The 20785-nt window shown below is 39.8% G+C and overlaps 1 protein-coding gene across 1 annotated transcript in view; it reads right to left on the bottom strand.

The window, feature by feature from the left end:
* Positions 1-20785, bottom strand: part of ACACA (acetyl-CoA carboxylase alpha) — a 236320-nt gene that overhangs the window by 117767 nt on the left and 97768 nt on the right. Inside the window, 4 exon segments of the mRNA XM_080825443.1 lie at positions 13120-13238; positions 14814-14903; positions 15926-16039; positions 17281-17394. Of these exon segments, the coding sequence (XP_080681569.1) occupies positions 13120-13238; positions 14814-14903; positions 15926-16039; positions 17281-17394 (437 nt within the window).

Below are 20785 nucleotides of genomic sequence, written 5' to 3'. Positions count from 1 at the left end.
ATTATTTATTATATAGAAAGTCACAGTCTAGAAAAGGAGCTTTACTATGGTATTTACTTCTTCCTTTACTGGGCCGATGGGGATAGCAGTTATAAGGAAGAGAGCTCCTCCCTTTTTGAAAAAGAGACTTTTTCAACTCGAAACAGCAAAATTTCTTTTTTTATATTTAAATACTTCTGTATCAAAGGAAACATATCTTCAACTGAAAGCCCTAATAAATCCCAGCAAGAGGCAAAAGGGTCTCAAAGTATGTGTAAGCATGACAAACAGGTGCTAAATGGAGATGCTCAAGGAGAATTAAGTTGTTCAGTCTAAAAACACAAGGAGTCTGTATATTCCTTGATGCACTTTGGCAGTATGTACCATTAAGTCATACTGGGAGGTATTTCAAAATGCCCAGTCAGGGCAGCCTGTTAGGAAGGACCAAGTAAGGCTTGCCTGACATGATACCACCTTAGTGATCTGAAGCAAGTTCAGAGCAAGGCAATGGCACCTGAACTTTGGGGAGCTGCTCAAAAATCTCCTTGAAGTGCACCACCTGCCATGCTGCAGGTGGGAGAGAGGCAGCAACGGAGACTTGAGATCTGGGTATAGACTGTACTCTATTCAAAGTGTGATTATAAAAGGCAATGGAATTTTTCAGGGGATGGGAGTGCTGCTCACACAGACTATAAAGACTAACACTCCAAGTTTTTATTCCTTTGGCAAATGATGACTATGAAAAAGGCACTTCATCTTTCTGACAGTACTAGAGAATGGAAAGGCGGAGTGGGAGAGGAAACAATTGATACCATGAATGAAACAAACAAGTGAAAGACACATCAAGCAAGTCTTACACATGGTGCTCACTAGAAACTGGGATTCAGAGTTGTATGAACTCAGAAATGCTACCATCCTCTTTTCTAGGATCACCAAATATACTTACTAAAGGAGCAAGTTTGTGAGGCATTTTATCTTTTCTACCTGCCTGGCATTAGACAGGAAAAATAAAAGGGTTCCAGATAGCACTTAAAGGGAACTCCCTCTGAATAAGCTAACAGGCTGCATTTGTGGCAAACATGGGGTTAAGTATCTTTTTCATTCAACTGAACCCCAGGGTAAACAGCCACTATTCAGTTTCCCCTTCTCCTTCGCTCAGGGGCCAGGACACAGCTGCCCTCGCAGGCAGGAATGAACCAAGCCCACTCTCCAAGGGCAGACACAAAGACCAAACCAAAGCACTTCCCTTTTCTCTCCCCATCCAAATTGGACTCTAAAAGCTATAATCAGTTTCGATTACTTAATACTGAAAAGGAGAGGAACAAATTAAACATAAGCCTATAAATATTTCAGTGTATAATTGATCATCTACAAAGAGCTCGCCACCCACTTATTACTGCTTTGGCATTTTATAGATTCAATTCCAATCAGCACGGCTATCCTCTCAAACTTGCGTCGTGTTGCCTTGCTTGGCTCAGAAGCAGGAAGAACTCAAAATACCAAAATGTGTTATGTTGGCCTGGAAACTTCTTCACAGGACCACACACATCAAAACTTAAATACACTTTCCGAAGGTTAATCTCATGAGTCTGAAATAAAATCAGACTCTCACATCATTGTAACACTTTAGAGAAGTAGCTGACAAACTAATAAAGCGAACAAACTGATAAAACATGAGATCAGCTGTTCCTGCGTTTGCATTCTTCTAAAAGGAGAAGCAAACTCGCGAAACTAAAAATTGAAAAAAATTGTGAACAATTTGCCAGGGTAGGAGTAACCTTAAAGGCTTCTCCTCCGAAAGCCCCAAACTAGACAGAGATTGTAGTAGAAGATGTTTACAGCAAAGCTGAACATCAGGCAGACAACTCCCCTATGATTTACAGCTAGATGGGGGTGGGGGGGGGCTTCCCCATACTGAGGCTTTTCAAGTGTTGCTTTTTGAACAGCTGAAGAAAAGCTGAAGACATGTTTTCCAAAGAAAGAGTAATTTAGTATGTCCAAAGGGGAGCTGAGGACTCCCTAGCAGAAGACAGCATATTACTTGTCAAACGTGGTGTGATTTTTTACCCTGATTTCACTATTCTAAGTTACAAAAGAGGTGCTTTTAATTGGAAAAGAAACTAAACATACGGTACCTGTTTAGCGTGGGGATGTTCCCTCTGTAATTAAACAACCACAGTTAGTTACTGGTCGGTTAGTGAAAGCCATAATAAAAGAATTGTCAAAGCAGATCCAGACCGGTCAGGAGGAGCTCCAGTCTGGCAGCTCTGGCATTCAGCAGACATAATTAAGTGCTCATTACCCTTTAACCCCCAGGGCACCTCCAAAGAGGCAGGCCTCCTGACCTACCTCACCACAGCAACTGTTGATGCAAAGGGTTGAAACAGGTTTACCATGGATTTTTAAAAATAGCTCTATTACAAAAAGTAACGCAGTATAGTGATAAAACGCAGCCTCACGAAAATTATTTTAGGCTATAGGGATATAGTATCTTAAGTATCTTAAGCTTCAACATGAAATGTCATTCTTGACAAGATTCTTACAGAACCTTCTTTCTTGTTCCTGTTGTACTGAAAATTTAGTAAAGAACTCCAGAGAAGTTGATTCCACAGCCCCTCCCACCTCAATTGATTTTCTAGGCTATGAGGTGGACTCACAGTTTCCTCCAAAGAAAAGTAGCCTGGAATCTGGATTCCCAGCTACCTTTTCTAAGCCCCTTTAACCCATCCATGCTCCTCTTCCCACAGACCAGGGAGGCGGTGAGAGGAGGTGGTGGTGCTGGTAACGGGTGTATTCCACACTCTGGGAGCTTAGAAAAAAAACCTGAAAATCCTGTAGGAATGTAATAATAAACGCTTCTATGACTAAGCGATATACTTTGTTAAAATTAAGTAATTTGTACTTTTTAAATTAAACGGTCTTAGGGTGATATGACTTTTTAATATTGTTGCAATCTCAAAAACTGTAGGCCTCTCACAAATAAACCCATACCTCAATTTAGCCAGCCCTAGGGTTTCCTGACCAAGAATGTACCAAAATCATGAAAGAAAGATTAGAGTAAGAATGGAAACTTCAAAGCAAGTCTCCTGCATTCTCTTTGGGCTTTGCCACCAAGGGTTTCCCTCCCCTCTCCTTAATTTGACATAAGTCATTTCCTCAACTTAAAAAAAAAAAAAGTCCTTATTTTCAATGTGAAAAGGGCAAAGTTATACTTACCACCCACAATTTACTATAGTACTATAAGGGCATTATATATATAATAAGGGCATTGATTGGTTGATATCTTAACCTTCCAACATTCTTTTATCAGCATTTAATCACTGTTGGGGTTTTCTGGCACACATAGGACTTAATGGGCAGAACATAGTGGGTGGTGCTGATGATATGTGGGAAGGAGGAGAGAGGGAGGAAAATGATGCACTTTCCATGGCAGTGAAAGGAGCAGAATAGACTGAGCTGGCCATATAAATAAAAAGCTGTGACATATCACTGCACACAAACTGTATACCTCGTGTGATTTGTGAGTAACAACGCTCTCTGCATCAAACCTGTATCACGCAGCAAATTCATAAGGCAGCAAGAGCAACCTCTGAGTGCAAAAACCTGCACCTTTGCTGTTTGGATTCTTTGAGCCTCTCATTCAGGGGAACGGGTTTCATTTTATAAGAGCTCCTTAGTCACAATGCCCGGCAGCCATCCTCAACAAACAAAAAGTATGCACAGGTTCTAGGGCAGAGGGAGTTGTAGCTAAGCAGAAAACTAACAGTAAACATAAATGAGAATACAGGAAAGTCTTCCTTTTAAGATAGCAAGGATTCTAAAGAAAAAAGCCACCTGCACAGCCTCCTACCATGAACCTCAGGAGTTCAGAGAGAAGATTCCTACAACCAAAGCAATCTCAGGTGCCACTCATTCAGGTTTCTGGAATTTGGAAACCAGTATAATCTCTCTCAACTGATAACCAATTTCTTAAATGAGTAAAGTGGTGCCACCATTTCTGTAGCTGCACCATAATCCCTTCGAGAGCCTTCACAGGATGGGGGCCAAGTTTTCAGCCCAGAAGGGGCCGGATTGAAAAGATCGTCCCCAACAAAAAGCTGGCCCTTCTTCATCAGCAACTGTCAAAGCTCTCTTAGGGAGCTCCCTGCTGCTGTGTTACAGGAACCGGCACCATCTACATAGCATGGGGTAAGAACCAACATCTTCAGTGCTTAACAGAATGGCCCCAAATCATTCACAGGAGACGTAAATTTAGATGCAGCTTATCCTCTTGGGCAGAATAAGAACCTGTGGGGCTGCACAGGAGATGAGCAGGGAAAGAAGGATCAACTCTATCACCAGGTAAATACTTAACCATGTCCACAATGATCATCTGTATATTTTGTTGCCCTAGACAGGGGCTCTTTGCTCAGTTTAAGAATGTGACCATTGTGGGATCTGCACACTACTGTGAGACACTGGAAAACTAGATCCATGGACTGCATAAAGATGAAGAACCAAGGTAGAGACTGTATAGGAGTCTAATATTCCATTTATAGAGATTTTAATAAAATCAAATCTACGACATTTCACTGCATACTCATCATGCAAAAACAGTCAAACTGCTCAACCTCTGGTAAGGCAGGCAACTGCATTTTCAGGTACATACCTGGGGTATAAATTCACTTCTTATTAGACATTTGCAGCTTCAACTATCAGAAGCACTAATGAATCTTTATTCACAGTGTTTTGATAAATACTGGAATCATTTTCCTTCCAGCAGATTAGCTCCATTTTACAGATGTGATAACTGAGAAAGCAAAGGGAATGTTTTCCAAGGACACTGCTTCAATGCAATATCATAAACCAGATTCTAGACCTAGTATTTTCTCATCTCTGTTCCTGAGGCTAGCACTCCACATCAATACAGACTAAATTTAAAGAAGGACAAGAGAAATCCTTTGAATTCTGAGGTTCTTGGCATTAAGTCACCTCTGATTTTATTGATCTGCCTGCACAGAATGACTGGAGAGCCTGCTTCAATATGAATGCAAAGTCAGAGTTGCTGCCTGCTAGCTGAACCCTCCTTATTTAAGGAACACTGACTTCTGTAGCAGTCACAAGTTCTCTCAGCTTTTTACCATCCCTTCTAGCTGGATTTCATTTTGCTCGATTCTAGCTGGCCCTACATAAATCTTTTATCATATGAAAATGCTCCCAATTCTTTCGCCTTCTAACTTGGGGGGGGGGAAAAAAGACCCTATATGAAAATGATGGGGAGGCATGCAAACAAGCAGCGGTTACATCAAGCTGTGACTGAAAGCCAGTGTAGGGCAAATCTTTTGAAATAAGGCAGCAAAGCAGAATCAGAAGAGGTCGGCTGAATAACCTACTAGCAGTCGCTAACAGCACTACCATAGGAGAAAGAGCAATTTGGCTGGCTGTGACCAGTGGTGGTCTCATTGTGTGACTGTATTTCTGCAGGAGAATCCAAATCAAGCGCTGTAAAGCACACGTGAACCATGCATTTCTACTGGCATCTCTGCCACCACCTCCTTGCAGTTCAGATACCCCAATTCCACTGTAGAGGTTTGGTTTACAATAAAATGATCATTGCTTCGTTCACTTGCAGCTCCTTCAGAGCCCCTTCTTTGCTCTGCTGGAAGGTTTTGCTCTTTTTGAAACAAGAACGCCAACAGACCTACAGCATATTACTGTTGCCTGCTGTATAATTAGCTACAAACCCACAGCACAAAACTACAGGGATTTACAGGTGCCCCGGATTCTGCTCTTCCTTCCCCCTGGAATCAGCTAGTCTTCTTTGACAAGAAGGGACCTTGGGCTACTCTAATGATATATTGAGAGTTTTAAACCCGGCTCTCCAATCTTACAAGTCTAGAGTGCCAAAATAACACAGCAGAGACTAGAAGCTGAGCCACGGATACAGGAAAGCACTTTGGTAAGCACTTAAACCTGCTGAGAATCTTCTCTTCTGCCAGATGCTTGCATCTTATCAGCAGACTACCCTGAATGAAGGAAGCGAGCACTGCGGGACTTTATTTATTTATAGCTCATTCTGGCCTGCTAACTACAACCAAGTGCTCCCACTGCTAAAAAATGCTACAAGTTGGATGACTTTTGAGTTGTCTCAGTACGATCCAAAGAACGCCCTAATCTCTGGGTGTCGGAGATTATCAGAATTCTCAAGAATGGCAGCAGGATGCTCAGGAGTCACATGGAAGGCTTCTGATTTCTAAACTTCCTCAAAACCGTCTTCATAAAAAGAAAGTCCACAGGCCACCCACCGATAGCTAAACACTGAAGGTGCCAAGCAGCCTAAACTCAGTCATGAACAAATCATGTGCCGTCAGGATAGAACACAGCCAACCTCTTCTGGATGTGAGACATGTGAAATGGAAAGTGCTTGAATTAAAACATTTTAACATAGAAGGCCAAGTTCACAAGGAGCAAACAGTAGAGAAGTTGCAATGCAACATGACTCAACTGAAACATGGATTTCCATCTAAGAAATAGGTGGAAATAAACACCAGTAGGTCCTCACCCATTATACATGTACAGAAACATACAACAAAGAACACTTCTATCTCCTGCATCAATTTTGATGCTTCTTATCTGAATCACAGATTAAAAGTTAAAAACACAACTATATTCACTAATATGTATTACTTATAAAAATCATTTGGAATTTTAAATTTCATAGTCCCAAATTATCATAATATGTATAGCCACAGAGTTTATGGGATAATATTTTACATGTGTTTGTATGAATATAGCTATATTTAAAAGATCAAATACGTAGACTGATTAAATAACTTATTTGTTTTGAGATTATTCTGAGTTACTTAAATGTGCCCAAAGCCAAGTGAAATCCTAAATGTCAAATGATTCTGAGTTGTCAAAAATAAAGACGTTCAGAATGATGCTTTTAACAAGATTTTTCATCACCTGCACCAGAGAGTGACCAACTAGGGTTTGGGGATGGGGAAGAAAAGACAAATACACACACACACACACCCACACCCACACACACACCCTAGGGCACTAAGCCCTGAGCCTCACTGGAGAGCAAGGAAGCGAACAAGGAACGCTGAATGATCTAGTCTGAGCTCAAGGATCAATCTATGCAAAATACTGGTTGAATTCACTAAAGAGTTGGGCTGATGGAATCTTAGACAAGAGAAATAAATCTTTAAAGCCTGGATAATAATAAACTGTTCTTTTAGTGTAGACCAACTGTCTTAACTATTCCTACACCAAGAAAATGATTGAAAAAAACTCACTATTTTAAAAACAATTGCTAACTGGTTACAAGGAGTGTTTAAAAAAAAACCACGAGAGAGGCTGGCTCTCTTGGCTGGCTCAGTCTGTGGACCATGCAACTCTTGATCTTCGAGCCCGACACTGGATGCAGAGATTACTTAAAATCTTTATAACAACAAAAACCCCCAAATCCCCTCCCATCCAAAAAATTCTTATGCAATTGGGAAGAGCATTTAAATATCAGAAGAAACACAAACACACACACACATAACATACATATATAGGTTTTCTATTATGTTTAAGTCAGGAAAATCTCCACATTTTCTGCTCAAGTGAAGGTAATTTAAGAAGAAAAGGGTCCATCTATACCAGGAGCTTCCCTGGCTGAAGCTCTAATAACTGGATCTTCTGGTGAACAAGAGCTGGAGATGTCAAGTAAGTTGCAACTGCAGCTCCCAGAAAAAACTTACAAGTCTTGGGTAGAAGATCAGGAAGATAACACACCTTGCCTTGACCGAGGCCTACCTAGCAGGAAGGATGATGCAGAGAGTCAGAGAGGTTAGAAAGAAATGGTTCAGTTATCTTTTTCTTTTCTTAAATATTGAGCAGAGTATTAGAAAAAAACTCACTGTCCAATTATACTGAAACATACAGTAAGTAAATGCCAAGCCAAAGTTTCAGTCAAGCAAAATGAATAAGCACTAGAGATCTGTTGCACAACATTGAACCTCAAGTCAACAGTAACGTTTGTTACAGTAACGTAAACATTTGTTAGGAGGGTAGATCCCACATTAAGTGTTTTTCCCACAGTAAGTTTTAAAAGTATTTGAAAATGTCAAGCAATACAAAGTCCCACGATAAATTTAAACAAAAATAAAAAGGCACCAAACACGCTGTCCACATACTAACTGCCCAAACGTGTGCCCAAAAGGGTATCTTCTCCCTTCTTAGAGGCTGCTCCATTCATTTGCAATGGAATTTGCCTGTGTTTTGCCTGCTTCTCAAAAAATCAAAACATGTCCCAATGGGATGGGTCTTCAATTCAAACAGTATCTAAGGCATTTTTCAGAAAAAATACTCTTACTGTCATCAGTTTGCAGAGAGCCATGTTTCATCCCAACCCACAAGAGCTAAATCACTAGTCAAATATAAACTGCAGGAATGGAATTCCACCAGGTGACCCTGTACACAACAAGAGACTGTAGTCTTGCTTTGATACCACTTAGAAAGATACTTGCTTCTAAGGATTGCTGGACAAATTTAGTCTACTTCAAACAAATGTCTGAGTAGGAATGGGAAAACCAAGCACCAGGAAAGAAAATGCAAAAAACTGGTTTAAGAATGGATCTGTTTTCTCCCCCAAGAATTTTTGGTTTGTTAACCCCAACTGGGAAAAATACTATAAAATTCTGTTTTCCATTGATAAGTAAAATATGTATATTCATATGCTTACTATCTGTTCTCATTGAGTAATTTTTAAAGGATGCATAAAATACTGTAGAATACCTACAGTATAAGGTGTGGATAATTCCTGTTAACTACTAAGAACAAGAAACATAAGAGGTTTTTGTTGCCTTTTTTTTTTTTTTAAATCCATCCCAGGGGCACTCCCATTAACATAAAATAAAGAGGGCTCAGTGTGATTGTCCTAATTAATTTTTGGTCTAGAGTTGAGCGGTCTATGTGGTTAAGAAGTGCTTAAAATACGGCTAATCTGTATTGAGACATACTATAAGTATAAAATACACTCTAAGTTTCTGAGACTGAGTATGAAGAATGAAAAATATCTCATTAATAACTTTTTATTTACTACATACTGAAATGGTATTTTGGATATGATGGGTTAAAGAAAATGTTTTTAAAGGTAATTTTATCTGTTTCTTTTTTTGTTTGTTTTTAAGTTTATTTATTTATTTATTTGACAGAGGGAGAGCGCGTGCACAAGCACTGGGAACAGCAGGCAGAGGGAGAAGCAGGCTCTTGGCTGAGCAAGGAGCCCAATGCAGGACCCCAAGGTCACAACCCGAGCTGAAGGCAGACACTTAACCGACTGAGCCACCCAGCATGCCTTACCTGTTTCTTACTACCCTTTTAAATGTGGCTAACTAAAAACTCAGAATTTAACATATGTGGCTTGCACTGTATTTCTAGTGGGCAGTGCTGGCCTAGTCGTAGTGATCCTTAACTGCAGGTGCTCGTCCCAATTTTCAAAGAGTGGTCCCCTGGAGTTTGGTTTAAAATGAATTAGAATCTTGGTAGTCAGTATTTTAAAAATATTTCCTAAATAATTCTGATAATCATTAACCTAGAGGATAGCGGACATAAGTGTGTCCTTGAGCCTTATGAGATTGGGAGTGGAATAGATGCTGGTAGATCATCTCCTGTAACTTACTTCTGTAGAATAAAAACCCGTATGTTCACTGCCTGCTTGTTCAAAACAATAATAGGAAAGAATGATAGTACTACAGTTGGGAAAAAAGTTGGAACTTGCCTTAAAACTAGTTAAAATTAAGAGACCCTGGTGTGCCTGGGTGGCTCAGCTAGTTGAACATCTGACTCTTGCTTTTGGTGGGGGCCACGGTCTCAGGGTTTTGGGAGGGAGCCCCACGTGAGGCTCTGCACTGTGCAAAGAGTCAGCTTGAGATCCTCTCTCCCTCTGCCTCTCCCCCAAGGCTGTGCACACACTCTCTCTCTAAAATAAAAATAAATAAATAAAATCTTTAAAATTAGGAGACCTAGAATTCTTTTATAAGATGAGCTGGCCTTTTATAAAGAATTTGACAGGCCTTTGTCCCTGGTTCCTGGGAGAAAAATTCTAAATCCCTGTAATTTCTCAAAAGAAACAGAACTATCTTCATTATTCATGTGCCCCTTGGATTATGTCTGAGTTTATGTTAAGAGATGAGATAACTCAGCCCAGGGGTTGCTCACTAGAAAGACAAACCGTGTGATTAGAGGGTTGGGGGCTTTGAGCCAGCTGCACCTCTGTGGAGGGGAGAGAGATTAGAGATTGAGTTTAATGTGATCTGTGATTCGATCAATCATGCCACTATAATGAAATCCTGATAAAAACTCTGGACACTAAAATTTAATAGAATTTTGTGGTTGGTGAACATATAGAGGATGAATATCTGAATCCAAAGGGAAAAAACAGGAAAGCTGTGTTCAGGACCCACCCAGACTTTATTCCACGTGTTTCATTTGGCTGGTTCGGATCTTGTGTCCTTTCCAATAAAACTGTGCTCATAAGTATAGTGCTTTCGGAATTTTTAAGTTGTTCTAGTGAATTATTAAGCTGGACGGAGTCCTGGGAACCCCCAAGTTTGTAGCCAGTTGCTCAGAAGTGTAGGTGACTTGGGAACCCCACTCGTGGCCCCATCTCAAGTAGGGATCGTTTTGTGAAGGACCGAGCCCTTAACTTGTGTTATCTGATCTAGCTCAAGGTGGTTAGCTTCAGAACTGAACTGCAGTACACCAATTGGTGTCAGAATGAGGTCATAACTTCAAATTGTAACAAAAACATTTGTTAAGAAAAATATAAAATCTTAAAACTAAATTCAAGTAGCAAATATATAATTCAATGAAAAAGCTATACTCTATAATTGAATATATCACTTGGTGATTAAATCTGATAGCACGTTTTACATTCCTAAACTAACAAAAGGACTTTAGCTCTAAAAGGACATTAAAGCAATTTTAATATTTTTCTGGTTTTCACAAAGATTATTTTACCTTTCCTTCTTTAGTTGTCCTTCTCTTCACCTTTATATCTATACTACTAGTACCACTGCTACTACTACTAACAACAGTCTAGCAGTTTATAATTTTATATACACACAACCAAGGAAGACCGGAGAGAGAAAACAGGATCACAGCCCTGTTCAAGTCTGGTCTTTATCTACGGGGATGTGTATACCTCAGACATTGGAAGGGACAAGCATCCAAGTTTTGAAGCCGTATCAGGAATAACCAAGATGCATATCCTTGAGATGGAAAGGTGAATAAGATTTCTTAACAAACAGTTAAGAGGCATTTCTCTCATTTTCCAGTTGACTTTCCTTCACCAAACTGGACACGTATCCTCAAATAAAAAGTAGGACAGGGAGAGCAATTCAGAAAGACAAGGGGAGCAATGAGGAGGGAAGGAAATCAGAAGCAGCTGTGCAGCCTGACTACAAATCACTGCCCACAGGGAAGAGGTAGTAGAAAGCAGGAAGAAAAGGAGAATGTCCTGAGAATCACAAAGAGCATTAAGTATAGCGTGTAGTTCCCTACAATTATTCAAGGAATGTAGGAAAAGAAAGAAGACCGAGTGCTGAGCCCATGTGTGCCGTGAGCACCTCGCTGCTCGCTGAAGGACAACCATTCGTTTCTAGAAAATGAGATTCTGAAATCCATGGAGGCAAAAATGTACCGAGATATGCTTGCTAAATCAAGGATATATGCTTTTCTCTGCCAGCCATGAGGTATTTTTGAGGTAGAGATGTGAAAGGATCTTCTGAGACAAAGAAGAGAAGTACTTTTTCTGAAGATGCCTCTGCTCGGCTGCTGACCTCTGCTGGATCAACAGTGGCATCCAGTGGCCGAAAGTCTCAGCACAGACTTCTTTGTCTCTAGGAAGGGTTTCTCTATTGCTTTGGGTGAAGTAGCAATTCAGAACAAAACCATTTCTGTTGTCTATAACCAAGGATCCCCGAAGACACAGTACTTTGTAATACGAAGTGAAGAACCAAAGGCCATAAAGAAGAAATGGAGGGGGGCAGCTTAAGATTGGCTGTGGTATTTATATTTCCTATGGTATTACTAAAAAGAATGAAAATACAGGAGGGGATGAATGTATGTGTGGGTGGGATTCCTCGGTTTTCACTGCCTCAGAATACTTTAAAAACAAATCAGTGTACAAGATAAAGTATTTTCATCTTAAAACCAAAGCAGTACTGAAACAAATTTCTGTATATACATTTTATTTCTTAAAGGGCTTAGGAAGGGGAAAATAATGGAATTAGCATGGCTTAATTATGCCGTTCAGTCAAATTTCAGTTTCCTTCTGAAGTGTGATTTTTAACACCTGATTGAAGTTTCAATTAACCTATAACAAATTTATAGAAAAGCATTCTAGCCAAGGTTTGGTGTTTTTGTTTTTTTTTTAAAGGTAGGCTCCAACTCATGGTCTGAATTCATGACCTTGAGATCAAGACCTGAACTGAGATCAAGACTCAGATGCTTAACCGACCAAGCCACCTAGGCGCCCCATCCAAGATATTTTCACGTTTCAACTGTTTGATTTAAACTGCTAAAAAAAAAAAAAGTGGTTTTCTGGCACGGTTCCAGCAAATAAAATGCCAGTAAATTCTGACTTGAAAAAAGAAAAGAAAGAAAAGAACTATGTTTCCTCAGTGACATAATACAAGGAAACATGAATGATGAAGTAATCCTCAAATTTTTATGCTTTTTTTAAAAAAAGGTTTTATTTATTTGAGAGAGACAGAGAGCTCACACACACACTCAAGCACAAGTGGCAGGGAGGGACAGAGGGAGAAGCAGAGTCCCTGCTGAACACGGAGCCTGATGTGGGCTTGTTCCCAGGACCCTGAGATGATGACAGGAGCCAAAGGCAGCTGCTCAACCAACTGAGCCACCCAGGCAACCCTCAAATTTTTATCTTAATTAGACTATACTCCATCTCTCCAGGTCAACAATTTAAAAAAAAAAAAAAAGTGGGTACCAAGAGGCTCTTCTCTCATGATTTAAATTTGTTCATTTTCTGCTCTATGTTTCTAGCCAAATCCAAAACCGCACGGAACGCTGCATACATTACTCCCCTTAGCTCCCCTGATACATTTCTGGTTGGCTCAGATACACATTCCAGTTCAGACTCACCTGTTTGGATGAGATGTGGGCAGCATGAACTGAAATTCCACCACACAGGTGTTGTCCTTAAGCTGGCGATGCTGTACACTGTTAAGTTCATAGGCAATATAAGCCCTTCGAACATAAACCTGGTTAAAAAGTAATCCTCAGTAAACACACTTGGAAAACAGAAACTAAGAGATGCTTAGCCCAGGAAAAGGATAGTCCTGAGAAGAGGAATGAATTGTAGAAGAAGGCTCCGAACATAAATAACTTGCTTCAATTAATAAAGCTCAAGTCTTAAAACTATACCCATGACTACAAATGGAAATAAAACTAGCCTGCCTCTGCTGGACACCTCTGGCTGGGCCATAAACCTTTCAGACTAACCCAAACTCAGGAGAAGTTTTGATCATTAGTAAAAGCGAGCATATAGAACTGCAACCATTAATTCATGGCACACAATCATTTCAACAGAAGATAAAAGCAAGTGGCGAGACAAATGAGAGGTACTGGTTCTGAGCCACCTGCAGAGTGAAGGCAGAAGACAGAAACTATTGTTGTACACTTCAACTCTTTGACTATCCTGTATCTTTGTCTTCCCACTGCCCCAAATTATTTTAGATTACTCATATCTCCCAACCGTAGGCAAGAGCGGTACGACATAACGTGACATAATGATGTCACACATACTAACTTGACTCAAGAGTTAAAAAACACAGCAACAGGCTCCATCACAGCAAAAACCATCAGTCTGACCTTGTGCACTTTACAGCCAATTTGCCAGGCACATAAAATGCTGCATGGGATTCTATCATGGGAGGTACATAAGGAGACTTCTCATTAAGTGATATGAAAGTACTCTAAGACACTTAGATACTTTTAAAATTTGGTATTTAGGGAGTAGGATACATTACATTCTATCCACAGAATACAAATAAAAAGTAAGCCAAAGGAGCTTGCAACAGATTGTAGTGATGCCGTGTTACATAAGATCATCTAAAACACTCCTCTTCATCTTCAAAAAAACATTGACTTGGCAATTTTATAGCAGTATTCAGGGCCTGCAAGTTTTGTGCTTAATGAGGTAGAGTGCTGTAGTGGGAACAGAAAAGGCTTTGAGTCGGCCTGATCTGGGTTCAAATGCAAACCCTTCCACTTATTATCTACATAAACATGGACAAGTCTCAAATTCAGTCTCACTCTCTTTTTTCTTCATGAAGTAATGGTAGGGTTAAATGAGAAAAAGAGTAAAGCATATTAAACACACACACACAGTTCAATCAATGTTAATACTTTCTTTCTCATGACAAAATATTTCATAAGAGCTGCCTGAAAATTCAGATGATAACTAAAATCTATCTTTTTTGGCCCAAATCACAAAAATGGTACATGCTCTGGTCAGCCATATGTTTTTTCACTTATTATTTTTTAGGGAATCCTAATTTATTATGAAATGAGAGAATCCAAATTATCTGGAAAGTAGAGACTATTGAAAAATGCTGGCAGCTCTTTTCCTGTGATTGGAGCCCAGAATGGTGATTAGTTCAGCTGAAACACTTGAGTAAAGCAAGTGTCTGTTTCAGAGGGAAAAAAGACTCTAAAACACCAACCTTAAGGCCAAAAAAAAAAAAAAAAAAAAAAACCTGATACAATACCAAGTGGACAGAAGAAATCAGCTAGAAACCAAAAAAAGGTCACATCGTGTTACTACGAAATCTTACCTCCAGAGCTGCCATCCTCACTACCTGGTTGCTGTGGTAGAAGAAGTTTGGTAGGACGTCAAAAATAGACGTTTCAGATAAGATGAGTTTCTAGAAGGCACAGAGACAAGCTTAAACCACTACATCCAAAACAGAACAATATTTAATTAGCACAATATTTAATTAGCATTTTGAAGCACTCAGAGTAACCCAAGAATTCTGTCTACAAGTGTCATGTATGAACTTTACCTTCTTTGTACTCCAGCTTCCTTAGCCACAGAATGGGGAAAATAATGATACCTAACCTCATGGGTCTGTTGTGAGCATCAGAAGAATTAATATATGTAAAATTCTTAAAAGTAATACACTAACAACACATTTATTAATGACCATAATTAATATCCTTCCTGACATATATTTGTACTCAACCTCTCAAATACTGTCTCAATCCTCCACTATAGTAAACCACAGATTTGGACCCCAGTTGAAACCCTCTATTTCAGCTCTGAACCAAATAAACAAGAACATCCTTTCCCCCTCTCTAGGTTCCCCAGAAGGAAATCTGACAGAAAGCCTGAAGACTCCCTTGGCTAGACAGAACAATATTACTTATTTACAGGTAGAAAAATAGAATGTCATTCCTGAGAAAATGATGTCAAGAAAAGTGATAGTCAAGATCCTTCCAATTAGTAGTAAAATTATCCAATACTATTCTATAAAAGTGGCTCTGTATACAGCTTAATAGTAAGCATTATAATAAAATGAAATTTAAATGACAAGTAATTTTGTCCCTAGAACACTAACAACTACCTATTTACACAACGAATTCAAATATCAGACATCAACCAGTGCAACCACTTAATTCTAGCCCAGAATACTTTCTGGATAAAAAGCACAAGAGGTAAAGACCAACAGGACACGTCTATCATTATTAATCATTATTGGATTTTTAAGCTCAACCACTACTCCAACAGCATTTTTATGAAAAAAAAAATTGTAATTATACATCATTTTAAAAAGTCAAGGCATGAAACCTCACTACACAGAAAATCAAAATAGATCGATTAATTAAATCATGCTTAGGAATAAAGGGGACAAGAGTGCACAATGGTAGAAAAGGACTACATGGATACCTGCAAGTTCTCAATGCAAAACTGATGTCCGTACATGTCAATTGCTGAAAGGAAGATGGACTCTACTTGGTTATGGCGAAGCTCATATGATGGCAAATGGGAGGCAATAAGAACCTAGAGTGAGAGCAAAATAAGAGGGATAAGTTCCTGAGGGAGTGATTATTCTAGCCTCCTATTAGGCAGCTCTGATACAAAAGCAATAAATATTAATCTGTAAGTGCAGGCATCAAAGATAAAACAGAGACCAAGTAAAACAACTTCTAGGTCCTGTAACATAAAGCCAATGCCACCAAATACTGCATCTCGGTTGACTCTCACCATGATTTGCGTTGTGGGCAATTTCCCATGGGGGGAGGGGGGGGGGGGGGAGAGAGAGAGAGAGAGAGAGAAAACAGCTTCAATCAAGTTCCCTCAGTGCATGTGATTTACCACTGCAAAGCTGCTAGTCCTGGGGACTGCATGACTAGCTGTTAATTGGGAATCAGGTCTGGCAGGGAGCAGCTGTGGGGAAGGTGGAGGCAAAAGAGCTGGGCTTTTGAAAATCCGAAATAGAAAGGAGGACTAGGGAAAGCTGCTCTGACAGCCCCAGGTACTTGGTTAGTATCAAGGAAAAGGTGTTGGGATGTAACACCAATGCATGTGAGGAGCAGTGTCACAAACACACAGGGACACGGTGGGACCTGAATAGTCTCAGCAGGTCACTGAGAGGTTCAATAACTTTGAGTAGCTCAGTGACATGGATACAATTGTGGAGAAAGCAGAAGGTCACTGAACAGCTTCAAATGCCGCTTCCTTGTCAATGCCCATGCACTGAAACACAAAGGGAGCGCCACTTCTTGGCTTCCCTGCTGAAACCTTTTGGAATGGAAATGCAAACTACAGGGTGAAACTAACCGGACTTCTCCAGGGTTGTTCTGATTGCTAGCACCTCGGATTCACTGCATTATCTTTCTGCTTCCCATACTCAATTTTTTCCTACACACTCAAAAAGTTTTCACCTGCTTCTAAGCTCCCTTTGGGAAGTGAAAAATATTGAATTTATTGCCATCCCTTAGCTTCCTTTCCTCCACGTGACTCTGGTTTACTATTTCATGGCTCCTAGGAAAGGCAGGAAATGGTAACAGAATTTTATAAGGGGGAATAAGACTTCTATTTTAAAGAGACTCAACGTTAATGTTTTCCTTTCTCTTTAAAAAACATATCACGTGAAAACATTTGTTCTGAGGGCAATGAGAAGACATATGTAGAAAATTGTTCGATCTTTGTTAGGTGACTAAGTAAAAGCTCACTATTTCTAAGACCACCCAATCTATGAAAACCATTTCTCCCTCCAGATAGCCGACACGTGTCCTTACCTGGCGTGCTCGAAGTGCCACTTTGGCATTGGTGGTCTTACTGAGTTGAGTGAGCTCTGTGAGGATATTTAGCAGCTCATCGGTGAGAGTAGGGTCCCGACCGCACAACTGGTCCTAATTGTTAGTGCGAAAAAACATATACACAACCACATTAAAAAGAATTATGGCTAGAACTCTGAAATAGGAAAATAGGACAAAAACAAAGTGAACATAGCTAGATTAATGAGAAAATGCAAACTTGTTGGGACGCCTGGGTGGCTCAGTCGGTTGAGCCGCTGCCTTAGGCTCGGGTCATGATCCCAGAATCCTGGGATAGAGTCCCACATTGGGCTCCCTGCTCAGCAGGGAGCCTGCTTCTCTCTCCGCCTCTACCTGCCTCTCTGCCTGCTTGTGTGCTCTCTTTCTCTCTCTCTCTCTGACAAATAAATAAATAAATACAATCTTAAAAAAAAAAAAAAGAAAGAAAGAAAATATGAACTTGTTATTTTTATCCCAAACAATGTAGTCAAAAAGATTCCAGAGGAAGCCACTGCTAAGGAGAAACCTAAATCTCTCAATCATTCGTATTCAAAATTCCTAGTGAATTTCTTCACAAATCTGCACTGTACTTTTAACGTGAAGAAGAAATCATCGGAGACCATTTAAAGGGGTCAGGGAATTCGGAGTAAAACATAATAGATGAGGCCTCAGAGTTGTAAGAAGTTTTAAATAATATGGGGACTAAAGGCTTTCCTGTTTCTTCTCCCGCTTTTGGAAAGAAGGCAGAATAAGGCAACAGGAACCACTCCTGGTGGTTTTCGTTCCACACACCAAATGTTCAGCATCCCAGGAGGGTGCAAAACAGAAGCACAAGAACAAATTATTCATTTAAAAACACACACTACATAAAAACACCATCTCATATGCTGACAATTCTATACCCGAAATCATTTATCCTCTTGCTGTACCAGGAATCATTCCAGGATAACTAAACATGGTGAATCCTTGGATTAGAGGGAAAAACCAAGTTCCTACTATACAGTCCACGAGTTTATTCAATTAGGTCCTTCCTCTCCTAAAAGTTAAAATTTCTTTTTGTTGTTGTTGTTAAGATTTTATTTATTTATTTGACAGACAGAGAGAGGCAGTGAGAGAGGGAACACAAGCAGGGGGAGTGGGAGAGGGAGAAGCAGTCTTCCCGCTGAGCAGGGAGCCCTACGCGGGTCTCAATCCCAGGACCCTGAGATCATGACCTGAGCCGAAGGCAGAAGCTTAACAACTGAGCCACCCAGGTGCCCCCTAAAAGTTAAAATTTCTTAAGAAAAAATCTCTACCATATTTTGAGGAAAATGTTTCTTCTTCAGTGGAATATTAATTTATTCCCTAAATTCATCCGTTATCCATGTAATTTTCACTTGAGCTGAGAAAAGTGCAGATGTGGTTTTTAGAAATGTCTGTCCTTTTCTGAACTTTACAGAGCTATTTATAGAAGTTCTTCACACCACACATAAAATATACATATTTAGGCCTAGTTCGTCTACTTGGGAGTTTGAAATTAACTGCCTTTATATTGTTGTGAATTTTTATTCTCCCTCTACTACCAACAGGACATGAAAGATGATCAGATCCCTAAAGGCTTGCTGTTGCTGCCTTTTGATCTTCTTCCTACCCTGATTATCAGCGTCTTTCCTAAAGAATCTCTATGTCATACTTACCTTCCTCATCTCGGGCTACTCTTGATAGTCCCCTACTTGCCTTCCACATCACAGGATAAACAATTCTAGAGTACTCAGCACGACTATGCTGGGAAAAAGGCTTCTTTCTTTCTTTTTTTTTTTTTTTTAAGATTTTATGTATTTATTTATTTATTTGAGAGAGTGTGTGTGTGCAAAGAATCTCAAGCAGACCCCATGCTGAGGGCAGAGCCCAGTGGGGGCTCGATCTCACAGCCCTGAGGTTCTGACCTGAGCCAAAACCAAGGGTGGAATGCTCAACCCACCAGGCCATCCAGATTCCCTTTCTCAAACATTTTGAGACACGAAATACTTTCTGGTTCTCCAATCCACCAACCAGAAGTTGCTCCAAGAGTCCAGAGTTGTAAAACACATGATGGGATTTGTAGTTAAGGAAGTGCAAGTATTGCTTTCACCTGCTGATCACAGGTAATTCACTGATGTGAGTGGGAAGTTCCACCTTATTTAGTGCAGGGAATTCACTGACCTGAGAGGGGAGGAGAGAAACAGCTAATAGGTGACTATAAATCCAGGGTTCAATTGAGCATGGAGTCAGAGACCAGAGGGCCTCTCCACCTACTGCAGGGCATACAAAGGAGGGAGAAAAATGCAGCTAAGTTGCATCTTTTGTTGAGAACTAAGGAGCAAAAAAGAATCTCAAAGGAATATATAAAATGACCAGGGACAGACCACAGGAAGACAGAAGAACAGACAGGAAACAGCAGATAGGGAAACCGAGGCAAGTTTTTCCTATGAAATCCCTCTTTTCTTAATATTCCTAATAGAGAAAAATATTCCTTTCTGAGGTTCTTACTCCATTCATCAGAAAGACCCACTGAAAGATCTAAAAACCTAACAGGTGTCCTCAGTAATGAAACTCAGCTGCTCTACAAATAGCCAGACTCAAGTATCAACACCTAACAGCAAAATAAAACACGACAAAATAAGAACATTAGCTGCCTACTTATATCAGACACAACAGCTTTGATATGGAATGTTTTCCCTTGAAAGGAAACCCAGGTTTACCTTTTGAGATGAAACTAAAATATATACCCAAAAATGGAGCTATCCTCTTGTCTAACTCTAGATCCTGTTCTAACTTAACACAGAAAATCACTTTTAAAAAACCATTTTTTTTGTTTCATCTTTCCACGATGAGATAAAAGGAAGGAGAAGGGGGTAGGAAAAAAGAAACAGTATCCAAAAGAAAAGTGAACTATGGAGATTTTTAAAAAATAATTGGGAAGTAATTATTCATTCACAATCACCAACTGACAGTACTCTCGGGCTCCTTATGATAAAGTACAGAAACCAAACTTTCTTGTCCCTCTGGGACAAGCAGCAGCAAATACAGTATCAATAAACCATTACCTCCATTAGTTTATCCTGACTTGGATTTTCCATTCAAATATTATCTTCTTCATTGTCATCATGAGTACTTAGAAAAAGACTGGCATTAGAAAATCACATATAAGATAACCTTCCCCACCTTCTCTTGTCCTTGACCTGGACAATGTTCAGGTCCTAAAAGAAACCACCAGGAACTAAAGGCCATTTTATTAGTTTATGGCCCTCTAGCCTAGAGACAGCCTTCCAATGGGAAGCCCAAAATCATCACCTAATTCTGGTGAACACTTTGTAACAATGACATTAAATAGTGACTATGTCAGCAGGTGTGTTTCCTCAATATAAAGAGGTTCTTTTAATGAGTCTACCTGCTGGTTCTGGAATTACAGGTTACTTGCATAAATTTGTAGGCCAAAGTTAACATAATTATTCAGTAATGGTTAAGA

Source organism: Martes martes, assembly GCF_963455335.1.
Source record: "Martes martes genome assembly, chromosome: 16".
NCBI lineage: Eukaryota > Metazoa > Chordata > Mammalia > Carnivora > Mustelidae > Martes > Martes martes.
This window is presented reverse-complemented; position numbering and strand designations above follow the sequence as displayed.